Here is a 25,826-nt window from a genome sequence, read left to right on the forward strand (position 1 = left end):
AAAGCAGAAAAGCATCCAACGCTAGGAAATTGCAATCCAATACCATGTAATTTAAACCTGCCATTGCCTCTCCTGTACTAAATGACATACAGATGGGTAGCTCTGTTGCCTCTACTTTGGGAACACAATTGGTCTTTTTATGAGTGTATATACATTACTAGCAAAAAATATTTTTTGTTGGGACTGTTTATTTCACATTGTTCCATATTTTAATTAGTGTCATAATTAGAGTGCTTTTTCCCTCCTGTATTTTGTCAGCTAAATTTTGCCAATGATTATCAAAGTTACCTGAATGTTTTGCAATTTATGTTACTAGTTCGGGAGTTTTCATTCCCAAAAGCAACCTTATTGTTGTTTTTTGCTTTTCTGATGTGAATTTTTGCACTATACAAATATGTATTTTTACAGTAATCCTTATGTACTCCTTGGATTCTCCGTGTGAACTAAGCAAAGTGTTAAGATTAGATTTTCAAAGGAGGGTAATTTCAATAGCAACCCTAAATTTTACAATACGTTTAATGTTGAACCTTGTACAGCTGTGTGCATAAAGAAATTACTCCTTAGGACTCCTATTCTAGTGCTTCAACAGGGAAAAAAGGAAATGGCTACTGTTATAAAGAATGAGGATGCAACTAGAAGTTAAATCAACCTTACTGTAATTCTGAAGGTTAGAATTGTTTTTCAACTGCTTTAAAGGGTACTGAAATTGATAGATGTTGTGGCTAAACATCATATGCCCATTACCGTAAGTCTCCAATATAGATGTCTTGTAAAGAATGTTTCAGCTGTAGTAGGGATTTTTGCAGATTTTTTTTTAATGGTTGGAAAAATTGTACTTTCTTGTGAATGATTGCGTGTGCAACAGTTTAGTGTATAACACACCAAAGGGCTTTGGCTGTAGCACATTGTCACTGCTCCAGTGGAATCATCTGGCTCTCTATAAAAATTCTTTTCTAAACTTGGATTAGAAGAAATAATCAGCTGCAGTTCAGCTGAGCCATTCTTTGTGCATTAGGGACCAGTCTGGTCATTGACAAGTAAATGCAGAAGCTATGCTGTGGCTGTCTGCCAAAGCAATTATTCAGGATTTAAGCTAAAAAGGCTCCTTCTCCCATATCCTCTCCTTTTGCAGGGTCATGTAGGGATAAAAAGGACTGTAAGGTGGTCTTTTCCCAGGAGGAGCTGAGGAAGCGGCTGACACCCTTGCAGTACCATGTCACTCAGGAGAAGGGGACTGAAAGGTAAGGCAGGATGAAGGAAACTCAGATCTCAAAACACAGGCATCTTTCTTTTCCACCCCTCCTCTTACTGCTATTTCCTCACCTTCCCTACCAAGTTTTGTTGGTTGTTTTTTTTCTCCCAGGATTTCTGCACTTGTTTACTAACCCCTACAAATTAACACTACTGCAAAGACAAGCATCTGCAACAAGGGGGCCAGGGCCAAGGGTCTTGTATGACTTTTTCTTTTAATGAACACTGCATGTCTTATAAAGTTACGAGGCTCATGTTTAGAGTCTGTTTTTAGTTTACTACAAAACGTGTGGAAGTAATAGTGGTTTAGGTACACTTTTTTTGGAAGACATTGCAGTAAGCAGAACCACGAGGGAAATGGCCCTGTGCCAGGAGGCTGGAGTTTTGAAGGTGGCCATTGTAAGTATAGACGTTTTGGCTGCAGAAAGAAGGTAGCATAATTTAGTTCTTTTCCACCCCACTCCAATTTCTTTTTGAAGCACATGTGGAGAAGGTATTTATTGGCTCATTTGTGGTTGGAATGTGAAAAATTTTCAATAACTGCCCTCACATGGCTTTAGTCGCTGGAAGCCAGCCTCAAGTCTGGGAGGGGAAAAAAAAAGGACTGGCTTCCAAGATTGTTTTTAGTGAATAAAGTCTCTCTCTCAGCTGATTCCAGCCAAAGGTAACTTGCCAAGGCCCAGCCATTTTTTGTTGTCTAATTTATACCACTGAGCTTGGCGTAAGGCCCTGGCTTTACCTCTGCTCTAAACGTACTAATGATGTAACTGCTTGTTTTCATTCATGAGCTGAAAGGGCTCCCCGCTGCACGTGGGGTCCTGGTTAATAGGCAAACCTCTTCCTGACAGTGCTGAATTTGGTGGCTGAATGCGCCAGAGAGGCTGGTGGGGACGGTCCCCTCTCTGCCCCAGCCCTCTCCATCCTGCCGCAGCCCTGGCGGGGCATGGGGACAGTGGTCTTTGCTGGGAGGCCTGTCTTGCCTTCCCCCTGGCCTTCCACGCTCTTGTGTACGGGACCAACAATGTGATTTAATGCACACAAACAATCCGAGATTAGGTCATTCTTAAAAATCCTGTTTATAAAAAAAATTGGACCTCATAAAAAGGGTGAAAGGATAATAAAAACAAGCTGCTGAGCACATAAGCTTTTTGTTGGGCGAGCGCAGCTGATTCGTATTAGGTGAATGACCTCCTAGCCTTTTAGACTGTTAACTTAGAAAAATATTCTCTTAAAGCTGGAATATTGCTTTTCAACTGAAAATATAAGGTGCTCACAGCTTGAAATCGTGGACCAATTATTTCATTTTCAGCTACAATGTCTCTGCCGGCCAGGCAGCCTGTGCTGGACTGACCCAGCGCCACGGCTCCTCAGGGCCCGGGCGGCCTCACACCTCGCTCCACTGCAGCCGCCGAGCCCCGCACACAGCCCAGACATGGACACAGCGAGGTGCGGCAGGTTGAGCTACGTGCCAAACAATCCGTGTTTACAAAAACTTGACATTTCTCTTGCCAGATAGGGGAAGACTCCAGTTTTACCCCTTTTTGTTTTTGTTGTTGTTCTGGCCTTTGAACTGTGGGACAATTTGCTTCCTTTTGCATGATGCATAACATCTGAGGCACACTAACGAGGACATTCCCCTTTTCCTGTGCCTGCTTTATTTGCTACCTTTAATAAAAAACAACTGCCAACTTTGAAATCATGGGGCTTTTCTATAACATTTTTCTAAACACTCAGCTACTTTAATAATTAAAAAATCTACAAATTCCTTTATTTAATTTTAAAATGTAGTGTTGTTGTTTTCCCAGTGCCTTTGAGGGGGAGTACACACACCATAAAGCTAAAGGAATATACAAATGTGTTGTTTGTGGAACTCCTTTATTCAAGTGAGTATGCTAAATATAGTTTTGCGATTTCTGTCTCTTAGGTTATGTGTAATCTTGTATATATTTCATACATAATTGTATAAGGTCATTTCATAGAAGCACAGAATGGTGAAGTCATTCAACCTTTTAAGGGATACAAGAGAGGAAATGTAAATAATAATGCTGTAGTAAAATTAGTCTTGTGGTAAATTAGTCTCATAGTAAATATAAAAAAATTGGATAAATAAATAAGATAGAAAATATTCAGATAAAAGAGGAAATAAGACAGGAAAAAATTAGTAATTAATTTTTTTTCTATATGCGGCTATGTCACGTAATTGTAACAGTCTCTCACTGTGTCAACAGATACTGAGGTGTGACTGTTAGAATTACTTACAGGTAGCTTTAAGAGATACTGGATGGCGATGCTGAATTTTACATACAGCATTTTAGCTCATGATGGAGAAAAAAGTAGATGCTTTTTTTTTTTAGAATTCAAGCAGTTAAGAACACAAAACTGTGGAAAATTGTATTACTTACTGAATTCTATCTATCCCAATTAGCACACATGGAGAGCTGGCTTAAAAATACTCTTTAGAAGTACTGTGGGAATTATGGCCCTGAATTTGGTAGCAGAAGCAGTGCTGATCGAATTCCCTTGATTGCTGCATTGTTCTGCACAGATTCAGTTGTTGTTCATGTGCTTTTTCTTATTTATGGCTGCTTGTGTTCATTCTGATGAAGAATTTAATTTTTTCTTGCTTTTTTTCCCCCCTCAGTTCACCCTAACTCAGCCCCTGTCACTTGAAGAGGTAGCTTTACAAGAGCATGAAGCAGGATGGTCAGGATAGCGCTAATAGTATAGAATATTGTGCCAGTAATAGGTTGAAAGAAAATACAATTGATGTAGCTCTACAATCACCAGATGTGGTAGTGATCGTTGTCCTCAAGAGACTGTCTCTAAAGTGAAAGAAGCATCTCATCTCTGTAATGTTTAATTCCTCTGTTAGAAGGACTACCTGCAGAAACTGGGTAATAATGTGAATATTTTGGATTGAAAATCTGAGGGTTACAGACACAGACAGACAATAGTCTCATGTCATGTGTTACTATGATCCTTGGCTTGAGCGTGCAAAGTGGGGATCCAAAGTTTCCATAACCTAGTTTTCTACTCTGCCACTTAGACATTCCACTGCTTACTATAGCTAAATCTTTTGGGGGGAAATCCTGGCTCTGTTGAAGTAAATTCATATTTAGCAAATGAATACAATGGAGTCAGGATTTCACTTTCTACCTTCAAGACTGGCTTCCTTTCTATCATCTGAAGGAGAAAGAGTAGGGTTTTTTTTGTGGGGTGAGTTTTGGACAGCAGTTGTACACATAAATGAATGTGAACTAGTTTCCAGTTGCCTTCACAATAGTTTTAAGATGGGAAAAAACTGCAGTATGATACTTATCTGTGATTATCTCAAGTACACAGTATGCTTTGGCATAGTCTTGAGTTAATGAGTTGCATTTCTCTTTGTGAATGCGCTATATGGAAATGTCTCTGTTTTTAGATTCTCTTTGAGACCCCTGTGGATTTTATTGGAGGAGAGAGGGAAAGAGGGAAGTTATTTTTTAATTTTAATAATTCTAAAGCCAGTGGGCACCTGAAGAAAACACCTGACTGATTGTGTCCTGAGACTAGACTGGCCTTTACTCAATCTCCCCAAAGTCTTTGTGTTGCCTTGTGAGCTCTTGCCACCTCTGGCATACATCAAATTCAGCCAGTTCTGAACTGGCTGGCAACAGTGGGAAAAAATGCAGAAACCAGTAGGAGTCCGTGTTCTTTTGTTTACTGACCTCAAAATATCAGTACATAATGTCCTCGTCAACCGGGGAAGACAGATTTCTGAATCTTGGTCACTGATTCAGCCCAGACAGCTAAAAAAAGTGAGAAGGAAACACATAAGAGAATGCAAAATGTATGCTATTTACTACGTTTTCTCCACAGAGTGTAAATCACTGAAGTATTTCTTTAGGAGTAAGATGGGAGTACAATACAAAGAAAGTCCATTGCTCCGTTTAAAATGCAAGTAGTTTTTGTGGTGGCATGGGATTTTTTTGGTGCTTTTTGTTTTGTAATTTCCCGATAGTCATCTGAAACTTGCATTTACATTTGTTTCTCACTGATGTCCATTAATTTTTTTGTCTTTATGTCGTTGTAATCTGTAAATATATATATTTGGACTATGGACCTGTCAGTTTAACTAGGAAAGAGACTGGAGCTTCAGCAGTAATATTAACAAACTTCAACTTTTAACATTTCTGATTTACGTTGTTTCATTACCATGTGACACACGAGGTCAGGGAACACATGAATTTTACACTCCAGATGAAAGACCTGTTTTTTGGTAAGTCTTTAAAACAGAACTTTGTCTCTATCACAGGAAAGATAAAAGAAACAATTAGGAATTTCACATCTCTTCATCTACCTACTTGTGCTAGTGTTATGAGAAACCTCCCAAGCTTTATGGAGGACATGCTTTAACTTTTTCCACAATCAAAGGTGCCTCACACATAAAATCCATAATCATGCTATTGAATCTTATTATTCTATCTCTGAACTTTCATGGCAGGCAGTCTCCTACATGCCAGTACAGCTGTCTAAAGAAAGCAATAAATGAGAGAGACAATAAACTAATCTCAAGGACCTCCTTTTCTGCAAGCCAGTCCTTATGCAGTTTTGTGTTACTCCAATTTAGCTGTAGGCTTATGATAAAAGAAGGAGCCCTGCTGTACTCCATCTTTCTCTAGGGTGTTTTTTCATGGCTTTCTCTTCACTGGGCCTCACCTGCTGTGCCTGAAACATGTCTCAATGCAGAACATGGATCTGATAGAAAACTAATAAGGAAAGAAAAAGTCCTTATACTTATCAAACACACCTGCTTGTGTTTATATTTTATCAGCCATGTTTATCGTGGCTGGATGGCCTTCACAGCAAGGTTGTGTTTTTCTGTATCAGTTCACAAAGACCCACCTATGCCACACATATCCTCAGTGTTTTCTAAGGGACAAATGTATTTGCAATGTTGTGCCTACTTTAATTTTTCAAGGCATATTCTTATACATTATGCAAAAATACATTCTGTCCACAGCCATGGAAAGAGGGCGTTAAAATGGACCTGAGTGAAATCCACGACTCATGCTACTGCCATAGGAGAGAATCTATTCCATATTTAATAAGCCATGGTCATGTCCTTTACCATATGCAGGACTGTGAGAAAGATGTGGTATAGATGGGAACTGGGAAGCCTGGGAGAATGATTTCCTTTTAAAAAAGAAATATTATTGTTTTGTCAGTTTCCAATTTTTAGGGCCAAAGACTAAATTACCAAGTCTTCATAAATCACCCACTGCTGCCTTTATTGCTTCCTGGAAAGAATTCTTGGTAATGGTGTTGGCTCTTCTGAACATGTACTAGCAGGCATAGCAACAGCCTTACCCATGTTATGTTTTCATTTGATTTTTGTTGAGCTGTGTCAGGTCTTCTCAACATCTCTCAGACATCCAATCAAGAGAAAATGAAAGAGTGGCTGGGCAATAAAATTGTACCATTAGCATTGTACCACTCTTGCCTTCACAAGACAAGGGAGGACTTCAGTCACCAGGCTAGATCTTTATAAGGAATTTCCTTGCACCAGTGCTGCATGCTTAATTAATGGTTTTTAAGCTTTTTCACTGATCTTTACATTCTTTGAGCATGCCAAATGAAAAATCACCACTGCTTATCTGTCTAGGAGAGCCCATATGACCTCATTGATGTGGTTTCTCTAGTACGATCTAATAGAACTACTTGAGCAACTTCATCTGTCTTCACTGACTCTTAGTTTCCTTAAAAGACCGTCAAACCCAGCAGCTTCTACTTAACAACATTTGTCTGAAGTAAGTTGGTTCTCACCAGTGTAGGAATCAATAAATTGTCTAGGTTGGAAAAGACTTTCAAGATCATTGGGTCCAACTGTTAACCCAGCATTGCCAAGCCCACCACTAAACCATGTTTATAAGTGCCACATCTACATGTCTTTAAAATACCTTCAGGCATGGTGACCCAACTTCTTCCCCAGGTAGTCTGTTCCAGTGTTGACAATGCTTTCCATGAAGAAATTTTACTAGTGCCCAATCTAAACCTCCTCTGGTACAACTTGAAGTCATTTCCTCTCATTCTGTTGCTTGTCACTTGGGAGAAGAGCTCAACACCCACCTGGCTACACCCTTCTTTCAAGTAGTTGTAGAGAGTGATAGGGCCTTCCCTGAGCCTCCTTTTTGTGCTCAAGATCCTTCACCAGCATCCTTACCCTTCTCTGGACACACTCCAGATCAGTGACTGCTTTCCAGGTAATGGCTTGCATTTTCAGAAGGGTTATGTCCATACTTACAAATAAAATGGACAAAAGCCTCTTCTCTGGCCCTAAAGGCAAGTGACAAGACATGGCTTGTGTTTTTAGCCTAAGTTCCTCTACTCTGAAACAGAATGGCCTGGTTCATTCTGCTTTTGGGGAATGGTCCCTGGCCTGAGCCTCCCCTGCAGTTTGCCTAGGTCCTATCTAGGGTTTTCATCAGCATGATAAGGGCCAACACAGCCTCCAGGGATATGTTCACAACTGAATATTACTGTCCTGGCCTTCTTCAGATTGCTAGCAATGCTGTACAGGAACCCTGATACTCCAACTAGGTATTTTCTGTACCACTAGGGGGCAATCACAAAAGAGAGAGGGTTGATTGTATTCTGCTCAGTCACCTGGACCAGGACATGGGTTGGCTTGGATTGCATCAGGAGCCTGGTAGACCATCATCTCTTCAGTAAATTGCCCATGCCAATATGGAGTAAAATTCTTGGAAAATGAAGATATACCGAAGATGCATCAATCCTCTTTATGACTGTAACAGATCTTTATTCTATCAATGTCCTTTTCAGAGAGTAGTATTTTGAATGTCTGCCCCCACCAATGTTGTGTTTAGCATCCTTGAAGCAAAACCTTGCAAAGGAACAGCCTGGTATAAACTGCTAATGCAAAGGCCTATGAAAGCTAAGAGGATAAATGACTCCTTCCATGTTAAAATGCAAGGATCAGAACTGCAGAATACTGTCTGAGAGAGTTATAGGGCTTCCAAAGGCTGTTCCCCATGTTCCCTCAACAAAACCTATATAAACCTGTTAAATACTTCATCATGAAAGGTAAAAGGAAAGGCAGTTGTAACATAACAGGAGAGGTTCTGCAGTAAATCCTCTTTCCTCTCTGACAAAGGCCTGCTTCCCTGGCAAGTAGCAGATTTGCATTAACTTCAGCTGTAGTGTGTCTCTTGACACTAATATGTGGCACTGAACAACTGCAGTTCAGACATACTTAGGAAGGCAGTAGTTTAAAATTCAGTCTATAGGAACACGTGATGATTATCATCACTCCATTTCTGTCTCTTTCTTAGTACTTGGCAGTCTGAAGATCTGGTATATGATGTCTTTTAAAAGAAACAGGTTAAAACCCTGCACCTCTTTGCAGTACAGATAAAATTACCATCATCTATTCTAATGTTTGTGTCTGACTTAATTATTCCTGGGATCTTTAAAAGTGTTGCAGCACCTTGTGCTTAGCTAAATCTTTCCAGTAGCTCACCATGTCCTTGCACATGGTGTGTTGGTAGCTAAGCCTACTTGACATTTGTACTGATATGTGTTGTGTGTATTTGAGCCATATTGAAGTTGGAAATGAAAAGCACTTTATAAATACTGTCTTTTTCCCTTTATGCATATAGACTAATTTCCAAAGATATTTATGAACGCTTACCTGACTTTCAGAATACTCCTATGAGACAGAAGCAGAGAAAATATGAAGAAAGCTATTATCCATTCATTGGGGGGGTGGGGGTGGAAGGCTGGGGGTGGTGTTGGGGTGTTCCCCTCTTGTGATAAATTATAAAAGACAATTAGTACAGTCAGGACCTAGCACTGTAAGGTGCATCTTGTCTGGTAGGATGCTTAGGTTGGATATCAGAGTACGTACTATGATAACAAACAATGTACTGAGGAGGCTTTTTCCTTCTACGTGATGTAGTTTTAAAAGTATAAAGGAGTCAGAGTGAATATTTTTGTGTGTAGAAAACATCCCTTTGGAATGTACTTTCAGTATTTAATTTTATCCTTTTTAATGGCCATGTTTTAGTTGCACATTTTAAACACCTATGTGCAATTAGTTTCTGATACTTTTGTCTAACGTGCTGTTGAGAAGCAGATATAAATACTCAAAGAGGGGAAAAGTGCTGCTTCCATTAAAATAGCTGTAAGCTTTGTCATTCCTTCAAGTAGTCAAGGTGATTTTGTGTTCTTGCAGAGTGCTTCTCTCACATCTGCCACTTGTTTATTTACAATGCCAAAGACGCTTCGTTATTCTCCTCCACTTTTTCTGTGCCTTACTAAGATCTCTAACAGTTTCTGTAATACTGTGTCCTAAATTTTACATCATTTTCCCAAGGGGAAATGGTGACCATGACATAGGTGACCATCCTGCTCTCGATGGCTCCTAGTACTACCTCCCATGCTGTGTTTTCTTTCATAGCTCTTCTGCTGTTGCCAGACAAAGTTCGATTCATTTATCACCCCCATATCAGTTTTCTGATGTGTTGTCCAGTAATTTATGACTGTTTGGAGCTTTGGTACTCATTACAGTGCCCATTGACCCTTGTGACCCTCCTCCCTATGCACTCTCTGCCACCTTGGCCCCTGGGCCAGTTTGTTGATGCCAGAAGTTACAGTGCATATGTCCATAACAAGCCATTCAGGCTGAGAAGCAAGAACTCTGTTTGACCAGCTAATAGTGAGTATCTAGAATTTAGGCAACAAGAAGTTGATCGTGCAGCTAAACAGATGCTGAGGGTAACATTCGTACATTCTGTCTGACTATGTAGGTAGTGAGGTGTTGCTGATACCGTGATGAACAAGAGAGAATAGTGTAGGCAGATATACAGCAGCTTGAGGAGAATATTTTAAATAAAACACTAAGTGGCTTTACTTGTAACTCAGTGGATTTCCCCCAGGTTACCACTTTTCACAGGGTGGGGACTTCATCCTGCTGGTGTAAATTCCAATTGAATCATACTGCCAAACTGAGTATGGGCTGGTGCCCTGAAGGCATGTCAGCAACATGCTTTCTTTGTTCAGTGCTCTTGGTGGTACTTTAAAAATACTAATTATGAAGATATGTATTTTTCATCTTTTCATCTCCTGGAAGTATATTTAAGTGTATATTTAAGAGTATATTTTCATGTCCTGAGATTATATCTATTGTGAGCACTGGAGGAAGGCGCAGAATTAGTGGAATGGGAGAAGAAAGTTGTTTCCTTTCTGATGTCTTTAATAGCATGAGCCTGTTAATTTTTTAAATTATGACTGATTTTATATTTATTTGCTCTAGCACAGTTATTTGGTATAGAATTACAGTGCAAGTTATATAAAAATATAGAATGCATGTAAAAGACATCTACATGTAACAGCATGTACAAGCTTATAAAAGTTGAAAATAAATCTGCAATTAGTTTTTGAGCTTCAGTCATTTGCTTCTGAAAAAAGAAGGACTGTAACTACCCAAAATACATCCCTTCCTTGATGCAATGTAAAAGGATCCAACATTGTACTTCCTCCTTAGAATTTCTGGGGAAATGCATTTTGCTGCCGACGTAACATGCTTTAACAGGTCTCCTGCTGGTCAGACCTTGTGTCCTGCTGTGACAGCCATGACCATGTGTACAACTGATTGTTAGTGGGTGATATAAATCTGATTGGAACATGCCTGTTAATTGGTTTGAGAGCTCAGTATAGACAATGCTGTCTTGTAGCAGATTGTGTAGATAGCCCTAGTCATAGGGTTAATTCTGCTTGACAGCACATCAGCAGCATCTTGAGTAATTACCCAACTTAAGTTTTCCCACAGTTAAATTGAGATCTTCAAAGGCTTCTACATTTACAAGTATTATTAACCGATATCTGAAACATGATGTTCCCACAAGGGCTAATTTTTTCTTCCTTTTATTAAATATACAGGTTATAGGGTTCATTTGCTAAGTGCTAAGCCCTTAGAAGAAAACACTACTTGTTAGAGAGAGAAAAATCCGCAGTGCACGACCAAAGCTAATGGTGCATAATGCAAACAACATTGTCTTTTTGCAAAGACTTTAAAAACAAGTTAAAATTTAGGTCTGGCTCCCTTCCTCTTTCCCACCCCCCACTTTCCACTTTTAAGAAAATCAAACCACTCACTCCTATGTGCAGAATGAGTAAATTGAAGACATGCACAAACAAAAACCTCCTAGGATGTTGCACAATTAAGTACAGATCATTGGATACAATGCATATGACATTAATGAAACGGTATCTGCTTCAAAAATAGATTGGAAACATTAGTGAATAAATTAAATCCTCTTAATGACTTTATAAAATGAAAATGAATGAAAACTTTATTTCATACAAACAACTGTATGATATGATTCACAGTATACAATGTAATCCTGGTTTAAATTTATATTTTATTTTCTTCATTCATTTTGTGATCTGCCTTTTAAAATATCTTCTTTGTAACTCTACAAAGAGTGTTTTTCTACAGTGTAGAAAACGGTAAAATGTTAAAGATAATTATTATTACTTGGGTTCAAATGCCTTTGAATGCATTAAATGTTAATATACAGAGTTAGACAGTCTTGTTAAAGATGGCTTTTGCTGGGGGATCAGTCTGACAAATGGCTTTTATGGCATAAAGCAGTTCTTGTAACTTACGATCTTTTTATTTTCTTTTTCAGGTCAGAAACAAAGTTTGACTCCAATTCAGGTATGTTTAGATTTACAGTGTTTTGCTGAATGTACACTATTCAGGTTAATCTCAAAAAAGTAGTTTATCAGTTCAAGTTCAGTTTAGTTTTAAACAAACTGGGGTAGGTCAGTCTTAAAAAGGATCTTCGTTTCTCACCCTCTGAAAACAGCATTGTTACTGTGAAACATTTGCTTTCATTCCTTTCATTAGTTCCAGTCTCTTTACATTTTCCCAAAAGATGATCAGGAAGATGTATCTTGCAACAGGCTTTAATTGATCCAGAACAATTATAATACAAATAAATGATAATACAGACTAAAGCAAATGGAGGATTGAAGATTGAGAATGATCACTGCTATAGAGGAGAATGTTTTTCTTCCTGGTGGACAAAAACATTTCATGGGAATTTGAAGTCAGTGCAGCCTATCTGTCAGGAAACAGATGATTTGTCATCAAATTTTCGTGACAGATGCATGTACACAATGCATGCCAGAGCAGTCTGTAGAGCTCAGTTGAGGAGGATTACCAAAAGGCAGTCTCTCTCAAGATGTCTTTTTAAAGAATTGTAATGTGTTGTAGGGATTGGGAGGGAAGTGAAGGTCAGTCTTAACAGGTTAATGTGTGTCTAACAAGACAAAAAACACAGGACAGCAAACAGGGGAGCAGTTGGAAGAAAAAACCAGATATCCTAATACCATACTATTACTTATTCAGTTAACTATTCCTGGGTGTTCCTTAAAGTTAAACAATATTAAATTAAGAATAGGCTGTTGTCCTGAAGCTAGGTGAAATGTCCATTGCCTGAAAAGGTAATTCAAAATACATTTTTTGTTAAGATGAAAAAGTCTGTTTTAAATGGGAAACCTGATATTATTATGTCAATTTTGGGTTTAGGCCAATGTTATCTTCTATATAATTTGCTTAATGCACTGATTATAATTGCTTATGATGTTACGAATTTTATAATATATATTAATCAGGGTGTTTATGGAATAGCACGTTGCCTTTTATCCCAGTTACAGCATGATTTGGGTTTGAAATGTGAGGCATTACATTGCTTTTTCTTTCCACATTAGATTTTATCTTTGTAACTATATGAGAGTGAAATCTACAGCAGGAAGCATTTAAATAGCCAATGCCTACATCTCATATACTTGCGTCATCTTGCTTCTATTAAGATTTTAGTCTGTGAGTTTGAGGTTACTTGCTTTAAATATTGCTTGAATAAACTCTATGCTAAGATTGATTCTTGGATCTTGACAAAACACAGTGGGATTCCATGGGGGATAGCTTCACACATTATCTGCCATTACCCCCTTTATTTTAGTGCAGTCACCAAAACTAGGGTGTGGAGCAGAATGTCACATTTCTGCTTTTCTGTTGAAGGGAAAGTGCTCTCTGCAGAGCTTCAACTTGCTTCGTGGATTAAGCTACAATTAGTTTACTGACTCTCTCTTTTGAAGCAGTTCTCCTGTTAGGTGCACTATGCTGCCTGCTGCCCCCCTTGGCATTGAAGGCAGGGGCATGGCTTTTCCAGTAAAAGTTTGGCACTATTGCAGCTGTGGTGCATGCCTGCTCACTACATGTCACCAGGCCTTTCTGCCCTGGGCTCTTGGTCCCACTTCAATTTTTCCCCAAACTCTGTACCTGGAACTGAGACTTACTGAGATTTAACGCCTTGGTCTCATCAGTGCTGTGTCTTTCAGCACAGATTTCAGCTAACAACCCAGGGTAGATGTTAAAACCAAGCAACATCAAGGCTGAAAACACCCTTATTTTTGTGAGAAGTACAGCAGCCTTTCCTTTATAGGGATAGCACTCAGTTCTTCCACCAAGAAGCTGTTCAATGACAGTCAGATGGCACAAGGACTCAGAGTTTCTCTTTTGTTCCCAATATGTAAGAGCAGAGGAGAAGTGAATATACTGGCAACATCACCTCAACATCTACCACCCAAATAGAATATCACTGGTTTTGTTTCCCCACCAAAGAACTCGCTATCACTTTCCCAAACCAGACAATAATCCCAGACCTCCTGCTGCCTCTGAGTGAACAGGATGCATTCACTCAAGATGTGTTGGCAATGGCATCCTTGTAAAAAAAACCTTTCTTTTTTATGGGGGGGGTGCAGTGCCCTATGTAGCACCATGTTCTGCATTACACAGGCCTTTGAAGAGTGCCAATGTAGTGTTGGTTTTAAAAGGGCTGCTGGCATCTGAGTCTATATTTATGCAACCTCAAGTTTCTTGGAGACACCTTAAGGTATTTTCACATCCCTTATTTCATTTTGAATTCCCTAGACTGTCATTCCTAAGTAAAGTAATGATCCCGCAAACTGGAACAAACATGCTTTGTTCTCATTTATCTTATGTTACTCAAAACGGTTCAAGTGTTGAACGTGAGAATGAGGTAATTTTATTATAGAATACATATTTTTTTCCTGGGGAGCTGTTCCATGACTATTGCTTGCTCCAAATTAACCCCACTGTTAATTCCAGTTAACTTGCAAGTCTAGATGTGCCCTTAATAAATATTTATCAATGTTTATTATACTTCTCTTACCTAGAAATATCTGTGAAGCATTGAAGAATTAAAAGAAGTCTTTCTGAAGCAAGTACAAAGTCAGAAATACAGTTTTTAAAGTACCCAGTAGGCTCACTGCAAATGTAACCCTGGAAATGTTCAACACTGAAATATTAGACAAACATTGTCAAAAGAAGATTAATTGGAACTTGAGCATTAACTTAAAAGAAGGCTGCAAAATTCCTACAGTGATGATCAGGATTTATCATACAAATAGCTATAACATCTGTAGGGGACACACATTCTTCATCTCATGACTAATAGTTCCATCTGAGAAACTTCTTTTTCTCTGCTTATTCTTTTTAAGTCTATAGCTGGCAGAATTTCTGTCTCAGAGACCATGGGGTTAGCTTCATGCTGTTGGAAGATCTTATAAATGAAACAATTTTGGTTTCCTGTCATAATATGATGAATTTTACTGGCACTTAAAATAGACTTTTTTCTAACAAAGTACTTGAAAGCAAAAAAGGTTGTAGGAAAAATATTTTTTTCCTCATAGTTTGTTAGAGAACAAAGTAAACCACAAAAAAACTCACAGGTGAAACAATTTTTTTCTAATTATCAGTACTTTGTTAGTGTCTAAAATGCTTATTGTGCTATGCACTTGGTTAGAAAATTTTGGAATTTAAGAGTATAAGAATTATATCGGAATAATTAATGGAATTCATTTGATGAATGATAAATAGACTTATGCTTTTTTAATTTAGAGTAATATAGGTCTTCAGAATGCTGTTCCATAACAGGAAGAAATTGTAGGTCTCAAAAGCTGTTGCTGAACACTTAAATCCCACCTTAGTAATAGCAAAAGTAAGCACAGAAAATGCAAACAATTGTCTCAGCATGACCCCCAGTCACCAGAGAATGGTAATGGTGAATTTCCTACTGCCTACTGGGAGGGCTGGAGTTTTCTTGGGGCATCTCCTGTAATATTTGCTGCATCCTGCATGTCACTGTGGAGGTGAGATGTGATATTCAAGTTAGAGTATCTGCATTGAAATCACGAAGGGCAAAAATCTCAGTTTTGTTTCATGTTAAAAACAAAGGACAAATTCATGGATAATATACACGGACTCCAGTGGAGTCTTTTTTGTATATCTGTCACTCAGACCATGGAAAGTCAGAGAGCACAGGGTGCAAACGGGACCGTCGGGGTCCCATGCTGTAGAAACATATCTGTGCACTGAAGAAAGAGGAGTGCCCAAGGACACACAGTGCCTTCAGCTGTGCCATCTGCTGTGCCAGCTTCACACTTCTCTCAAAAAAAGAGACGTATCTCCAAAGCTTGTTCTTCTGTCTCCCTGCTTCTACATATCAAATGAAATGTAGAGATAATGTATGTGATTTTATGTCACTCTTTGTGTCGATACTTCGGAAACATTCCAATTAGTATCAGGAATTAAGCCATAATAGCTGCCCATGCAGCTAGAGGCTCTCCTGAGGGACAGCTACACACGAGCTTTTGTTGGATTCCTGCTGCCCCAGCAGTCAAATACAAAGCAAGTTAAGAAACCTCCAGCAGTTCCTGAAATTTCCTTCGCCTGCCTTGTCTGGACTCACAGTGTCAGCCAGTGACTCTGAAGGTCATTTCTCCTCTCTGCATGTTGCATTTTCCACCAGAATGAGTGTATCCCCATGTCTTCAGCACTGCACAATGCTGCCACCCCTATATCCCCATCAAGGTTCCCATCCTTTCCTTTCTCACCTCTTGTGTTTACTGGTATCTTTCCTTTAACTTGGCCCCTATACTAACTTGCAAGGCTACACGATTCAGCACAGGTGCTAGAGAACAGATGAAGAAAATTATAAGGTTGGGGGTGATCAGATGTTTTCCTCTCACAAATTCCTCTTGGCTACATTTCCAGATGTTTTGCAATAGGCTTTCCAAACTCTCTGCATCAGCCCTGATTTACCCTAGCCTGCCATCAGTCCCATTGTATGAAAGTTATCAGCACAACTCTTAAGAGCATAAGGAACTCTCTGCTCAAGTAAGAGAGAAATGCATACCAAAAGGCATTTTGAAAGTGAGTAACTTTTACTGACCTTTGCTACCAGGGAAGCACAAAAGAAATGTAACTTACCTGAAACCTTAGGTAGATAAAGCAGTAAGGTACTTAGTCATAGCATCCATTGATCTAACTCATCAAAGATCTAAATACAGATTAAGAAGTAAGTTCCTAAATGTCATTGATGTCAGCTTCTCCATCCAGGTTGTGTTAGAGCAGTTCTTAATTTCTTCTTAGGAAGGCTAAGTAGCTTCAGAAACAGGGAGGAGAAGTGATATTTGGTGTTCATAACAAAATCATGTTGACAAGTTCAACAGTCACTCTATAATCAGAGTATTTGATTAAAAAGTATTAAAAGAAAAGATCACTTGCAGAATCTCTGACAGGGAAAAGTGGCAAAATACACTGAGATACTGAGGAAAAGGGATGCTCCAGAGCTTTTTGGATGAGGTAAATGACCTCTTCAGGTTCTCTTTCAAAACTATGAGGAATTACTTCCTTCTATCTGGTCACCACCAGCTTCGATGCTTAAAAACAGGCATGAGCTGGAACAGAGAGATTGTGGGAGACAGTCACTGCAAAACCAGAACATCTCAGATTATCTTGTTGTTACTTGTCAGTGCTATTTTGTTCTTGGCATTAAAAACTCTTCACGCAGATTGTTGGGGATGCAATGGCTGGCGAGCATGGCCTGTTATATTTGTTCAGCAGCAAGATGAGCTTTTAGAGTCAGATGCAAGCTGAACCATCTGATGAATGTTCCAGGGCCATGCTGCGATGTGACTTGGAGTATTAGATAGCTGGGATATCTCACTGGTACATCCCAGGGAACTGTGTGCTGGTGTGTGGTAACTGATTATTGCTTGTTCTTGTATCACTTAAAAAGCTTGGAAAAAGTCACATTATTTCAACATATAGAACAATATTTTACTTCGTGAAGGACTGATTAAAAATGTTGTAAGTATGCAGGCAATCTTGCTTTTCTAGGATTTTTAAAGAAGGCAGTCACATTCCAGAGGACTCCAAATGTACAGCTTCGCAAATTCTAATACTGGCTTTGGAGCTGCAGATGTCTTTTCTTCCCACTTCCTCTGTTCATCTTCTTTGTATCTAAGCTGTGCTATTCCTTGCTATCACTGGCATGATTCTCAGTTCTCAAAGTATTTTAATAGGAAGCCTGATCACCTCTATAAGCTAGATCTGTGAATCTAATAGTGGAGAGCAACAGCCTTAAATCTTCCTGTGTGAATAATTTGCATTTTTTCTATTTTTCCTGAGGTTTTTTGGCAATATGTTCCTCCCTCCTTTGTGCACTTATTAATAGGGCAGCTACATAAAGAGGCTCTGCCCTTGTGCACTAGCACACAGGCTCACGGTGCCACTCTGGCATGAAGCACTGCTTGTCAGGATGTGGTAGAAACTCTGTGTTAAAGGGCCTTGTTCATGGAGCCAGGAATGTAATATCAACAAAGGCAAATACAATTTTCTATTTTTTTGTCATATGTATACTTTATTAGTCATTGCTACTTCTTTCTTGCTTTGCTGTGAGGACCTTGCTGAGAAGGATTTTGCAATGTGTTTAAATTGGTCCTGTAACAAAAATACTTAATCTTAGGTTTTCCATTTTATTATTATTAACATAAGGAAATTCATCAGACTTATTTAGAATTTTTTACCCTTCTTTCTAACTGCTGAAGACAATATTTTCTTTTTTTTATTATTATTATAAATAGCTAAAAAAGGCTGTCTTTAAGAAACAATTCGGCAAAGTAGTCTGAGAAGACATGAATAATGTATAAATCATGGGTTTATTACATGGAATTGGAAACTGTGGTACTGAGTCACATTATAAACTTTAAAGTAGATTGGCTGAGGATTTTTTACTCATGTTAATATAGCTGCTTCAGATAGGTTTGGTCTATTAGGGAGTTAGTCTATTGTTAGTCAGCAAATTGCTCTTTCCAGTTAGCAACACTGAGCACTATAACATCTTTACTGTTCTGGATGGCTGAATTTTATAAATACAAATGTCTTGCTAAGGCCTCTTAACAACTGTGCATTTTTTTACTGAACAAGGCTACCTAATTACTTTCCAAGAGCAGCTTGCATTGCAGTCTTGTTCAATGAACAAACTAGAAGATCTATGGTGACACTGTTGAATCATCCTACACTTACAAACTTCATAAAGAGTTTTCCTGGTCCTTTTAAATGAGAATTCATTTAGTCAAATTAACCCTATTTCAGACTGTGACATTTAACTTTGCCGTAGTCCCATTGAATTAGCCAAAAATGGAGTATGTGCAAGAGAAGCCACAAGAATGGACAAGCAGAGACATTTCTGGTCCCATCTGTGGCTCATACCACTTTTTTATTCTGCCTTCTTGACAACAGACAAGGTGAAAGGAGGACAGAGCAGAGTGCAAGATGGCAAGGTTAGTAGGCTCTGTGAGATACTAAAATCCAGAGATACTACAAATTCTTACTTGTCTTCTTGTGGAGGAGGGAAGTTCTTCTGTTCATGTGATGTCCTATGAAATCACAGGAAGGTGATGAAAAATGTGGCTTCTCAGCTGAGGGGTGATCCCACTTTTTCATCCCCAGAGTGTAGCAGCTGCTTCATGTCAGCTTTCCAGTTTCATAGTAAAACCAAATCAAACCAAACCAAAGGTAGCCTAACCCAACACAACTCCCTGGGTTTGGCTGAGGGAGAAGAATAACTTAAGATGCTTTCCTTCACACACCCTGGCTTCCCTTCCCACTCTGGGAGGAGTCTGCAGCTTCAATAAGGACAGCAACAATTTACAACAGCAATAGCGTAATTTCAGTTGTGACAATCCTGGCACTGCTGTGACCACAACTGAGCTCAAAGGAAATCTAGAGCTGTGTAAAACCATTGGGACAAGCACCACACTGCCAGCCTCATCAGCCTCTGGAATAAAGGAGGGGGCAAGACCACAGCATTCAGTGGGTGCCCCAATGGAGCCCCCATACACTGTGTGTCAGATGCTCTTTGGACTTCAACAGCTTATCTATGGGATAGGCTGCAGCCACACATCAGGCAGAGCACTACTTTTGCCTTTGCTTTGATGAATTTAACAGGACAGGATGGTTACGGTCAAAATGTCCGCTCTTGTTCTCATTATTTTCTCACTACCATAAAGTGCATTTTCATGCTTTGGTTTTAGGCAATGTTTCATTAAGCACAGTATCTTTTGTGGCTGCATGCATGTTGTCCAAAATAGCACATCTTCTGTTTTGATTAGCATGGTTTATGGGGTTATGAATTTGAATAAGAAAGAGATGCAAGGTATTTTTATTTCTTCCTTCTGGATTTGTTTGAGAAAAAAAAACTTAACATCTTGTTTGTACAAGATGATGATAATATCATACAGTATTACTTGAAACTGAAATAAATCTGTTATTTGAAAAAGAATTGGACTGTACAAATTATGTGATAATTATTAACAACAGAATATTCAATAAAGATTAAAATATTTAATGTTTTTCTTTCATTGATGTAGTGCTGTAAATTTATGGCCATTAAGAAACCATACAAGAGATCTGTCAGCTTTTGCTATTTCACATTTTAGTCTCTTATCAAAACCGATTTCAGGTTTTGTAGTACTAAAGGTAAAGGGAAAAATGCAAGCTGCTTTTAATCAAACTGGAATGTTCAGTGATCACCATCACAATCTTTACAGTGTTGATCTGAGTATGAAGCAAAGAAGATTAACTTGTCTTTTGTTAACTTAATTTAGTGGCAACCACAGCCTTTAAGATGTAATGGTAGACAAGTTTGTGTCATACCAATGCAACTGCCACTGTACATGTGAGCAGCTGTCTGCCTAGAATTAAGTCCTAAGTCAAAACACCAATGAGGTCTAATGCTGACAGTTTAAGTTAGACACAATTTGCAATGAGTTTTATGTAAGGGCATCACAATCAGGTCAAATACCACACAACAGTGAATTTAGTTACATGGGCTGAAGGCCTTTCTGAAAGGAATTGTATCCCTATGTGGTTGGATCAGGAGTCTTAGCAACCTTGCTAATTTGAATTACCATTTATTGTTTTGTATACAGTTGTCTTGCCCTCTTATTGTTCTTTACAAAGTGGTCCCAACCTTTTCATCAGCCATGGTCCAGGTGTCTGACCAATCTTAGACTGTATGCTCAAACCAAACACTGTGCCTACAGAGATCACAGAATCAATATTCACAGTGTTTGATTGTTGTGAATAAAACTGAAGCACCTAATTTAGCACTAAATCTTTTCTCTTCTTTACTAGCTGTAGCAATGGAGGTGCTTTCATTATTTGCATAATGCCCCTTTCAGGTTATGTCTATTTCTGGCTTTCACACAGTTCCTGGGTGTCTGTGGAGAAATGGTAGCATTTCATTTGGAGGGATATTTTATGCAAGCTATTACCCTATTGGGGGAGTGGGATCATCTTAACTGACTGTGACTATCTACCTTAACATAGCCCTCTGAGCTTCATCTTGAGTCAGTTGGAAGAGATTAACATCCTCAGATGAGTTCATCCCTTGTGCTGGAGAAGTCTGTCTCAGGGTACACGGAATCACTTTCTTGAGTGCCCATCAATTTTAAAGTTAGGCACGTAACTTTGATGGTTCAACTCGTAATAGATTATCACTGGAATGGATGCACCAAGAGTTGGGGGTGAGTGGATGTGATCCCCAAGTTGTTTTCTATGGCTGATGCTGGGGAGACATAGTAAGATAAAAATCATAAATTTAAGAGAAGAATTACACAACTGCTCCCAAGTTCTTCTGCTGGGTGTCAGTAAACCTCTTGTACACAGAGCTTGTGTGGAGTGTATTTATGGGAAAGATGAGTTTAGCTGTGATTATTTTAGTTCTGTTTCTCTTTGTATGCATTTTCACTTCCCTTTTCTTATCTTACCTTTCCTAAACAAACCCAAATCTGCTTATGTGTCTTCAGTAACAGTTACCCCAGGGAACTACTGCATTTTTATCACTTTTTCTTGAATTCTGAGTAAGAATTGTCAGATTTGAAAAAGCTGATAAAATATATTTTGAAAATTGATCATTCACCACTGTTCATCTGTTCACAGGCAGGAAGAGAAATATGTAACTCAAAGAGATATGGCCTAAGGATAATAAGAGTGAATCAAAAATATTGTATTGTATTGAATTTAGCTTCAGTCAGGGCCCAAATATTAAACTGGTCTTTGGCATGTTTCAGAAAGCATGTGAAATTTTTGAAAAGCTTGGTACGAAGAAATTTTGCTGATCTTAAGTCACTATTGAGAAAATTTTAGAAAGTCAAAGTCTTTTATTCTGTTGACTGCTCTAACCAAGTCAAGGAAGGCTGACACAATAAATGCGGATATGAAAATTGAAGGGTATATTCTTGAAGCATTAACATTTAAAAGCAGAAGCATTCTGTTTCTGCCTCTTACTTTTCAAGGAGGTGGTCATGAGAACAGAATTCCCTTGTTTATATTCTCATTTAAAAAGTGTTTACCTTAAGATTTATGGATTTTGAAAGTAGTCATATACTCACTTCCATACTATTATCTCCCCTTCAGTCAGTGATTTTTTTTCCCCATCACACACACTAGGAGGGATTTAAGTGGAGTCCCAGGAATATTGAATCAAAGAGGAGTGGGATTTGAAATGTCAACTCTCAGAACCAACAGTATATCTGGAAACCAATTAAGACATATTTAGGTTGAAGAGTGACAAAAAAATGTACTTGTGAATAAAAAAATCTGCTGCATAAAGCACTGTGCTGAGAGCATTAGGGTTCTTGAAACAACTCTAAAACACAAGAGAGGAAGATACAGTGTTTCACTGGAATGAAAGCACTCCCTGCTTTCAAGTATAGTAAGAAAACCCTGATTGAAAGACTGTCAGAACTGTACCTTAGGTCATGACAGTATTAGACTGTGGCAAACTGACTTTATGTTGGTCATCACTTACCCTGTTAACTGGCTTTGCTGGAGAGGAGAATTACAGGAGCACTCTTTTTAAATCATTCTATTTTCCTTACTATCTGCATGTGTGACTCTTCCCTGGCCCCACAATGACAACATATCTCAGGCGTACCTGCATCTGTACCATTGTGGCAGTACAATTAAACAAGGCAGCATTTTGCTGTTGAAGATTAGCACAATGCTGAAATCTATGCCAGCAGCTGCTTTCACTCCTTTGATTCTAGGCATCACAGTATAGACAATACAAAAAGTAAGCCTCTCTCCTAAAAAAAGCAAGGAAATATACACAGCAGAACTGTAATCTTAACTCCCTTGCTCTAGTCTCTGTAAAAGTAATTTATTTAACGATACATTAACGTAAGTTTCCGCGTTCCCCTTGCTTTCTTGCACCAGGAAGGTCTCTTCCCAAAGGATGTACTCATGGCCAGGATGTGTAACACACCAGTTAAGAGTGCCTGGTGGGACATGCCCCTTCCCAGGCTCCTATTTGTGGGAGGAGGGAGAGGGTACCTGACCACCTCCCCACCTCCTGTGAAGACTATACACAAGTCCAAGTTTGGGACCTATGTCATCATTTACTTGGGTGCCTGTTAGTGTGGCACCCAGAGTGGCAAGGCAACTTGACTATTTGGGTGGGAGTGAGGACACAGACCTTCATCTGAATGCCCATGGCCTTTAGATGATCAAGACAGGGATGGACCATACAGAGACTCTGTTCATCCCTGCACCCTCTACCCTCCTTCCCACAGCAAAAAGGGTTATTGGGAAACTTCAGAAGCTGAAACTCATGAGATTTCTCCTGGCACTTTGCCTCTGAGAATGTTTCTACTTATCCACAAAATGATTGAGCTTTAATGAGTTTCTCAAAATTTGTACAAGGACTAACAGTATATCTCTTTCACTCCTCTGCCGATAGTTCCTGCAAGTTTTTTTTTTGTTTTCATAAACTGTCTTGCCCAGTGCCAGGGTTAAACCCCTGGAGATGGACAGTAATATTAAAATGCCTAAGTAATCAAATGTATTACAGCCCGCAGTACTACTTTAACATTTGGATGGGACTATGTTACTTCAAATTTAATAACGCAAAGGTGCTCCGTTAAAGAAGCTGGAAGAATAAGGCAGAGTTTTCATTGAATCCATGAAGATTAATAGATGAAGGGCATGCAGTGTCATCTTCACTGCAATGTAAAGAATAAGATTATCTAAGTTATGCAGACATTCTACCTTTAATTCAGGCTGTATTTAGAGAAACTTACCACCCATATCTCATTAGTTCAATGATATGGTTTATTTGTGCAGGTCTGTTTTAAAATTAATGAATGATAGGGAATTAGAGTTACAGCAGTGATAGGAGGTATTTAAAAAACATTCAAAGCAAGAGTGAAGAATGTTACCCTCTCAGGAAACAATCTGATACTTAATGAAGCCTATGCAAATATTTAAATGCTCTATTAAAGATCAGTAAAGAAAAAAATAAGAAAAATAGCCACATGGAATGAGCACAGGAAAGTAGATTGTTAAACACAGGGAGAGTGGAAAAATATGCTAGTACAAAGCTACATATAAAATTATTGCTCATCCTGCTCATGCAGTTTACATATTTGGATGGATGCAAAGTCTTTGCTATATGTTCTTCCTGTAGAAAGAGGTAAAATGTTCAAACAGAGAATGCAAAGGTTAGTCCCAGAGGGTAGGGCAGCCAGAGCTAGAACTGTGAGATTTTTTATTTGGGGACTAAACTTGTATATGCAAACAAGGTTGGGGACTTGTGTATCCAGGCAAGTTTGTTTTAAGTTGGCAAGCTGAAGGAAAAAATTTTGGGTTTTTTCTATGTATTGAACTGGGGCAGGGTATGTACCCCTCAGATTTTTTAACATATGTTGATATTGGAAAGGAAACAATTCAAACAAAGACTTGCACTATATGCTTGCAAAATGAAGAGTGGAAAACAGTTGAGCTGTTTGATTTTATCTAATTTCTCCAATTTTTTCAGTCAAAATTTTTTACAAAATTTAAGAATTTTTCATAAAGTTTTCTAGACACCTAGAGACTCTGGTTTAAGGCACTATTATTATGTAGAAAGAAACTAAAACCAAATTCCCAAACTTGCCATCAACTTAAAACTCAGGCCCCATTTAATTGGATGCCTAATAGCTTGCGCCCACTGGTTGGTTTCCTAGATTGCACAATCATCCGGCTGTGACAGCCTTTCTTTTGGGTTCTGCCCTGGTACAATGCAGCTAAACCCCTCTGTGACCCCTGGGAATGCTAACAATAGAGATGATCAGTCATTGCACAAACAGCTCTCCAAAGGGTGATCACTTTGTTACAGGCCTTTCTTGAAAACAATTCAGTTTCGCAAGTATTTTAGACGTAACACTTCTTAGGGTGTAGATTAAAAAACATGTTAGAGTAGCAGTGTGAAACAAATATTATACCTAGTGATAGTAGTGCTGAACACTGAAAAATAAAGGTTGAACATTGGAAGTTTTGCTACTGTGGCTTCTGCCTCCTCCCCACTCCACCTCCTCCCTCAAAAATACACCAGTGGGATGGTGCCTTGTGCAAATGAAGCACCATCATGTTTCATGCCAGAAAGTTTTAATCAGGGTGAAGGTGAGGCTCTGAAGCTGATGTCAGATACGACCTGTACAGGTCATTAAGCTGCCTGCAAGGGAGGAAAGCACATGTGTAAGGTCCGTTTTGGAATGTGGGTCAGAGGTCCTCAGGTCTTCTAGTTCTTGCTCTAATGCCGTGTGGTGGGTTGATGCTAAAACCACCACACGCTGGAAGCTGCAAGGCTTGTTTGGGTTTTCAGTGAGCTGCTTTATGGGCTGTTGCCTGTGGCATGGGAACCAAGTCATTTGTCAGCCACTTGACAGTACTGTTGGCTCCGTTCTCTTCCTGCAGAGATTTGGACAGTATTTTACCTCTTTAGTTGCTTTACAGGAAAGAATCCCATTGAGAACACCTGAAGTGATACAATTACAGCATGAGCATTTAAAACCATGGGTACGCCTCAGTTTCCTGGGGAGCTGGGAAGAAGTTACAGAGCGCATAAAAAAGTTTTGGTGCAACTGCAAACCAGTCAGGCTACTAGACACCCTTTACATTTCAGTGGAGGTTTGGGCTTAGAACAGTCCCTTTTGTGCAACTGAAAGCAGATACTTTTTTCTAAGGCTAAGAGTGCTCTGCAGCCAAAATGTGTTATTTTGGTTGCAATCTCATGAACATTTGAAAGGTACAGAGGGAAGACCCAGCAACCTCTGGCATTCCAGTCCTTCCCTGTCCCTGCAACTTCCATTGTTGC

General features: G+C 39.0%; 1 protein-coding gene across 5 annotated transcripts in view; it reads left to right on the forward strand.

Annotated features, from left to right (window-relative positions):
* MSRB3 (methionine sulfoxide reductase B3) overlaps window positions 1-25,826 on the forward strand; it is an 81,648-nt gene that overhangs the window by 32,829 nt on the left and 22,993 nt on the right. For all 5 annotated transcript variants that reach the window (XM_039570184.1, XM_039570188.1, XM_039570187.1 and 2 more), the window contains 3 exons: window positions 1,133-1,241; window positions 3,057-3,134; window positions 11,943-11,971. In XM_039570184.1, the coding sequence (XP_039426118.1) occupies window positions 1,133-1,241; window positions 3,057-3,134; window positions 11,943-11,971 (216 nt within the window). The remainder of the gene's footprint in view (window positions 1-1,132; window positions 1,242-3,056; window positions 3,135-11,942; window positions 11,972-25,826) is intronic.

This window comes from Corvus cornix, chromosome 1A (genome assembly GCF_000738735.6).
Source record: "Corvus cornix cornix isolate S_Up_H32 chromosome 1A, ASM73873v5, whole genome shotgun sequence".
Lineage (NCBI taxonomy): Eukaryota > Metazoa > Chordata > Aves > Passeriformes > Corvidae > Corvus > Corvus cornix.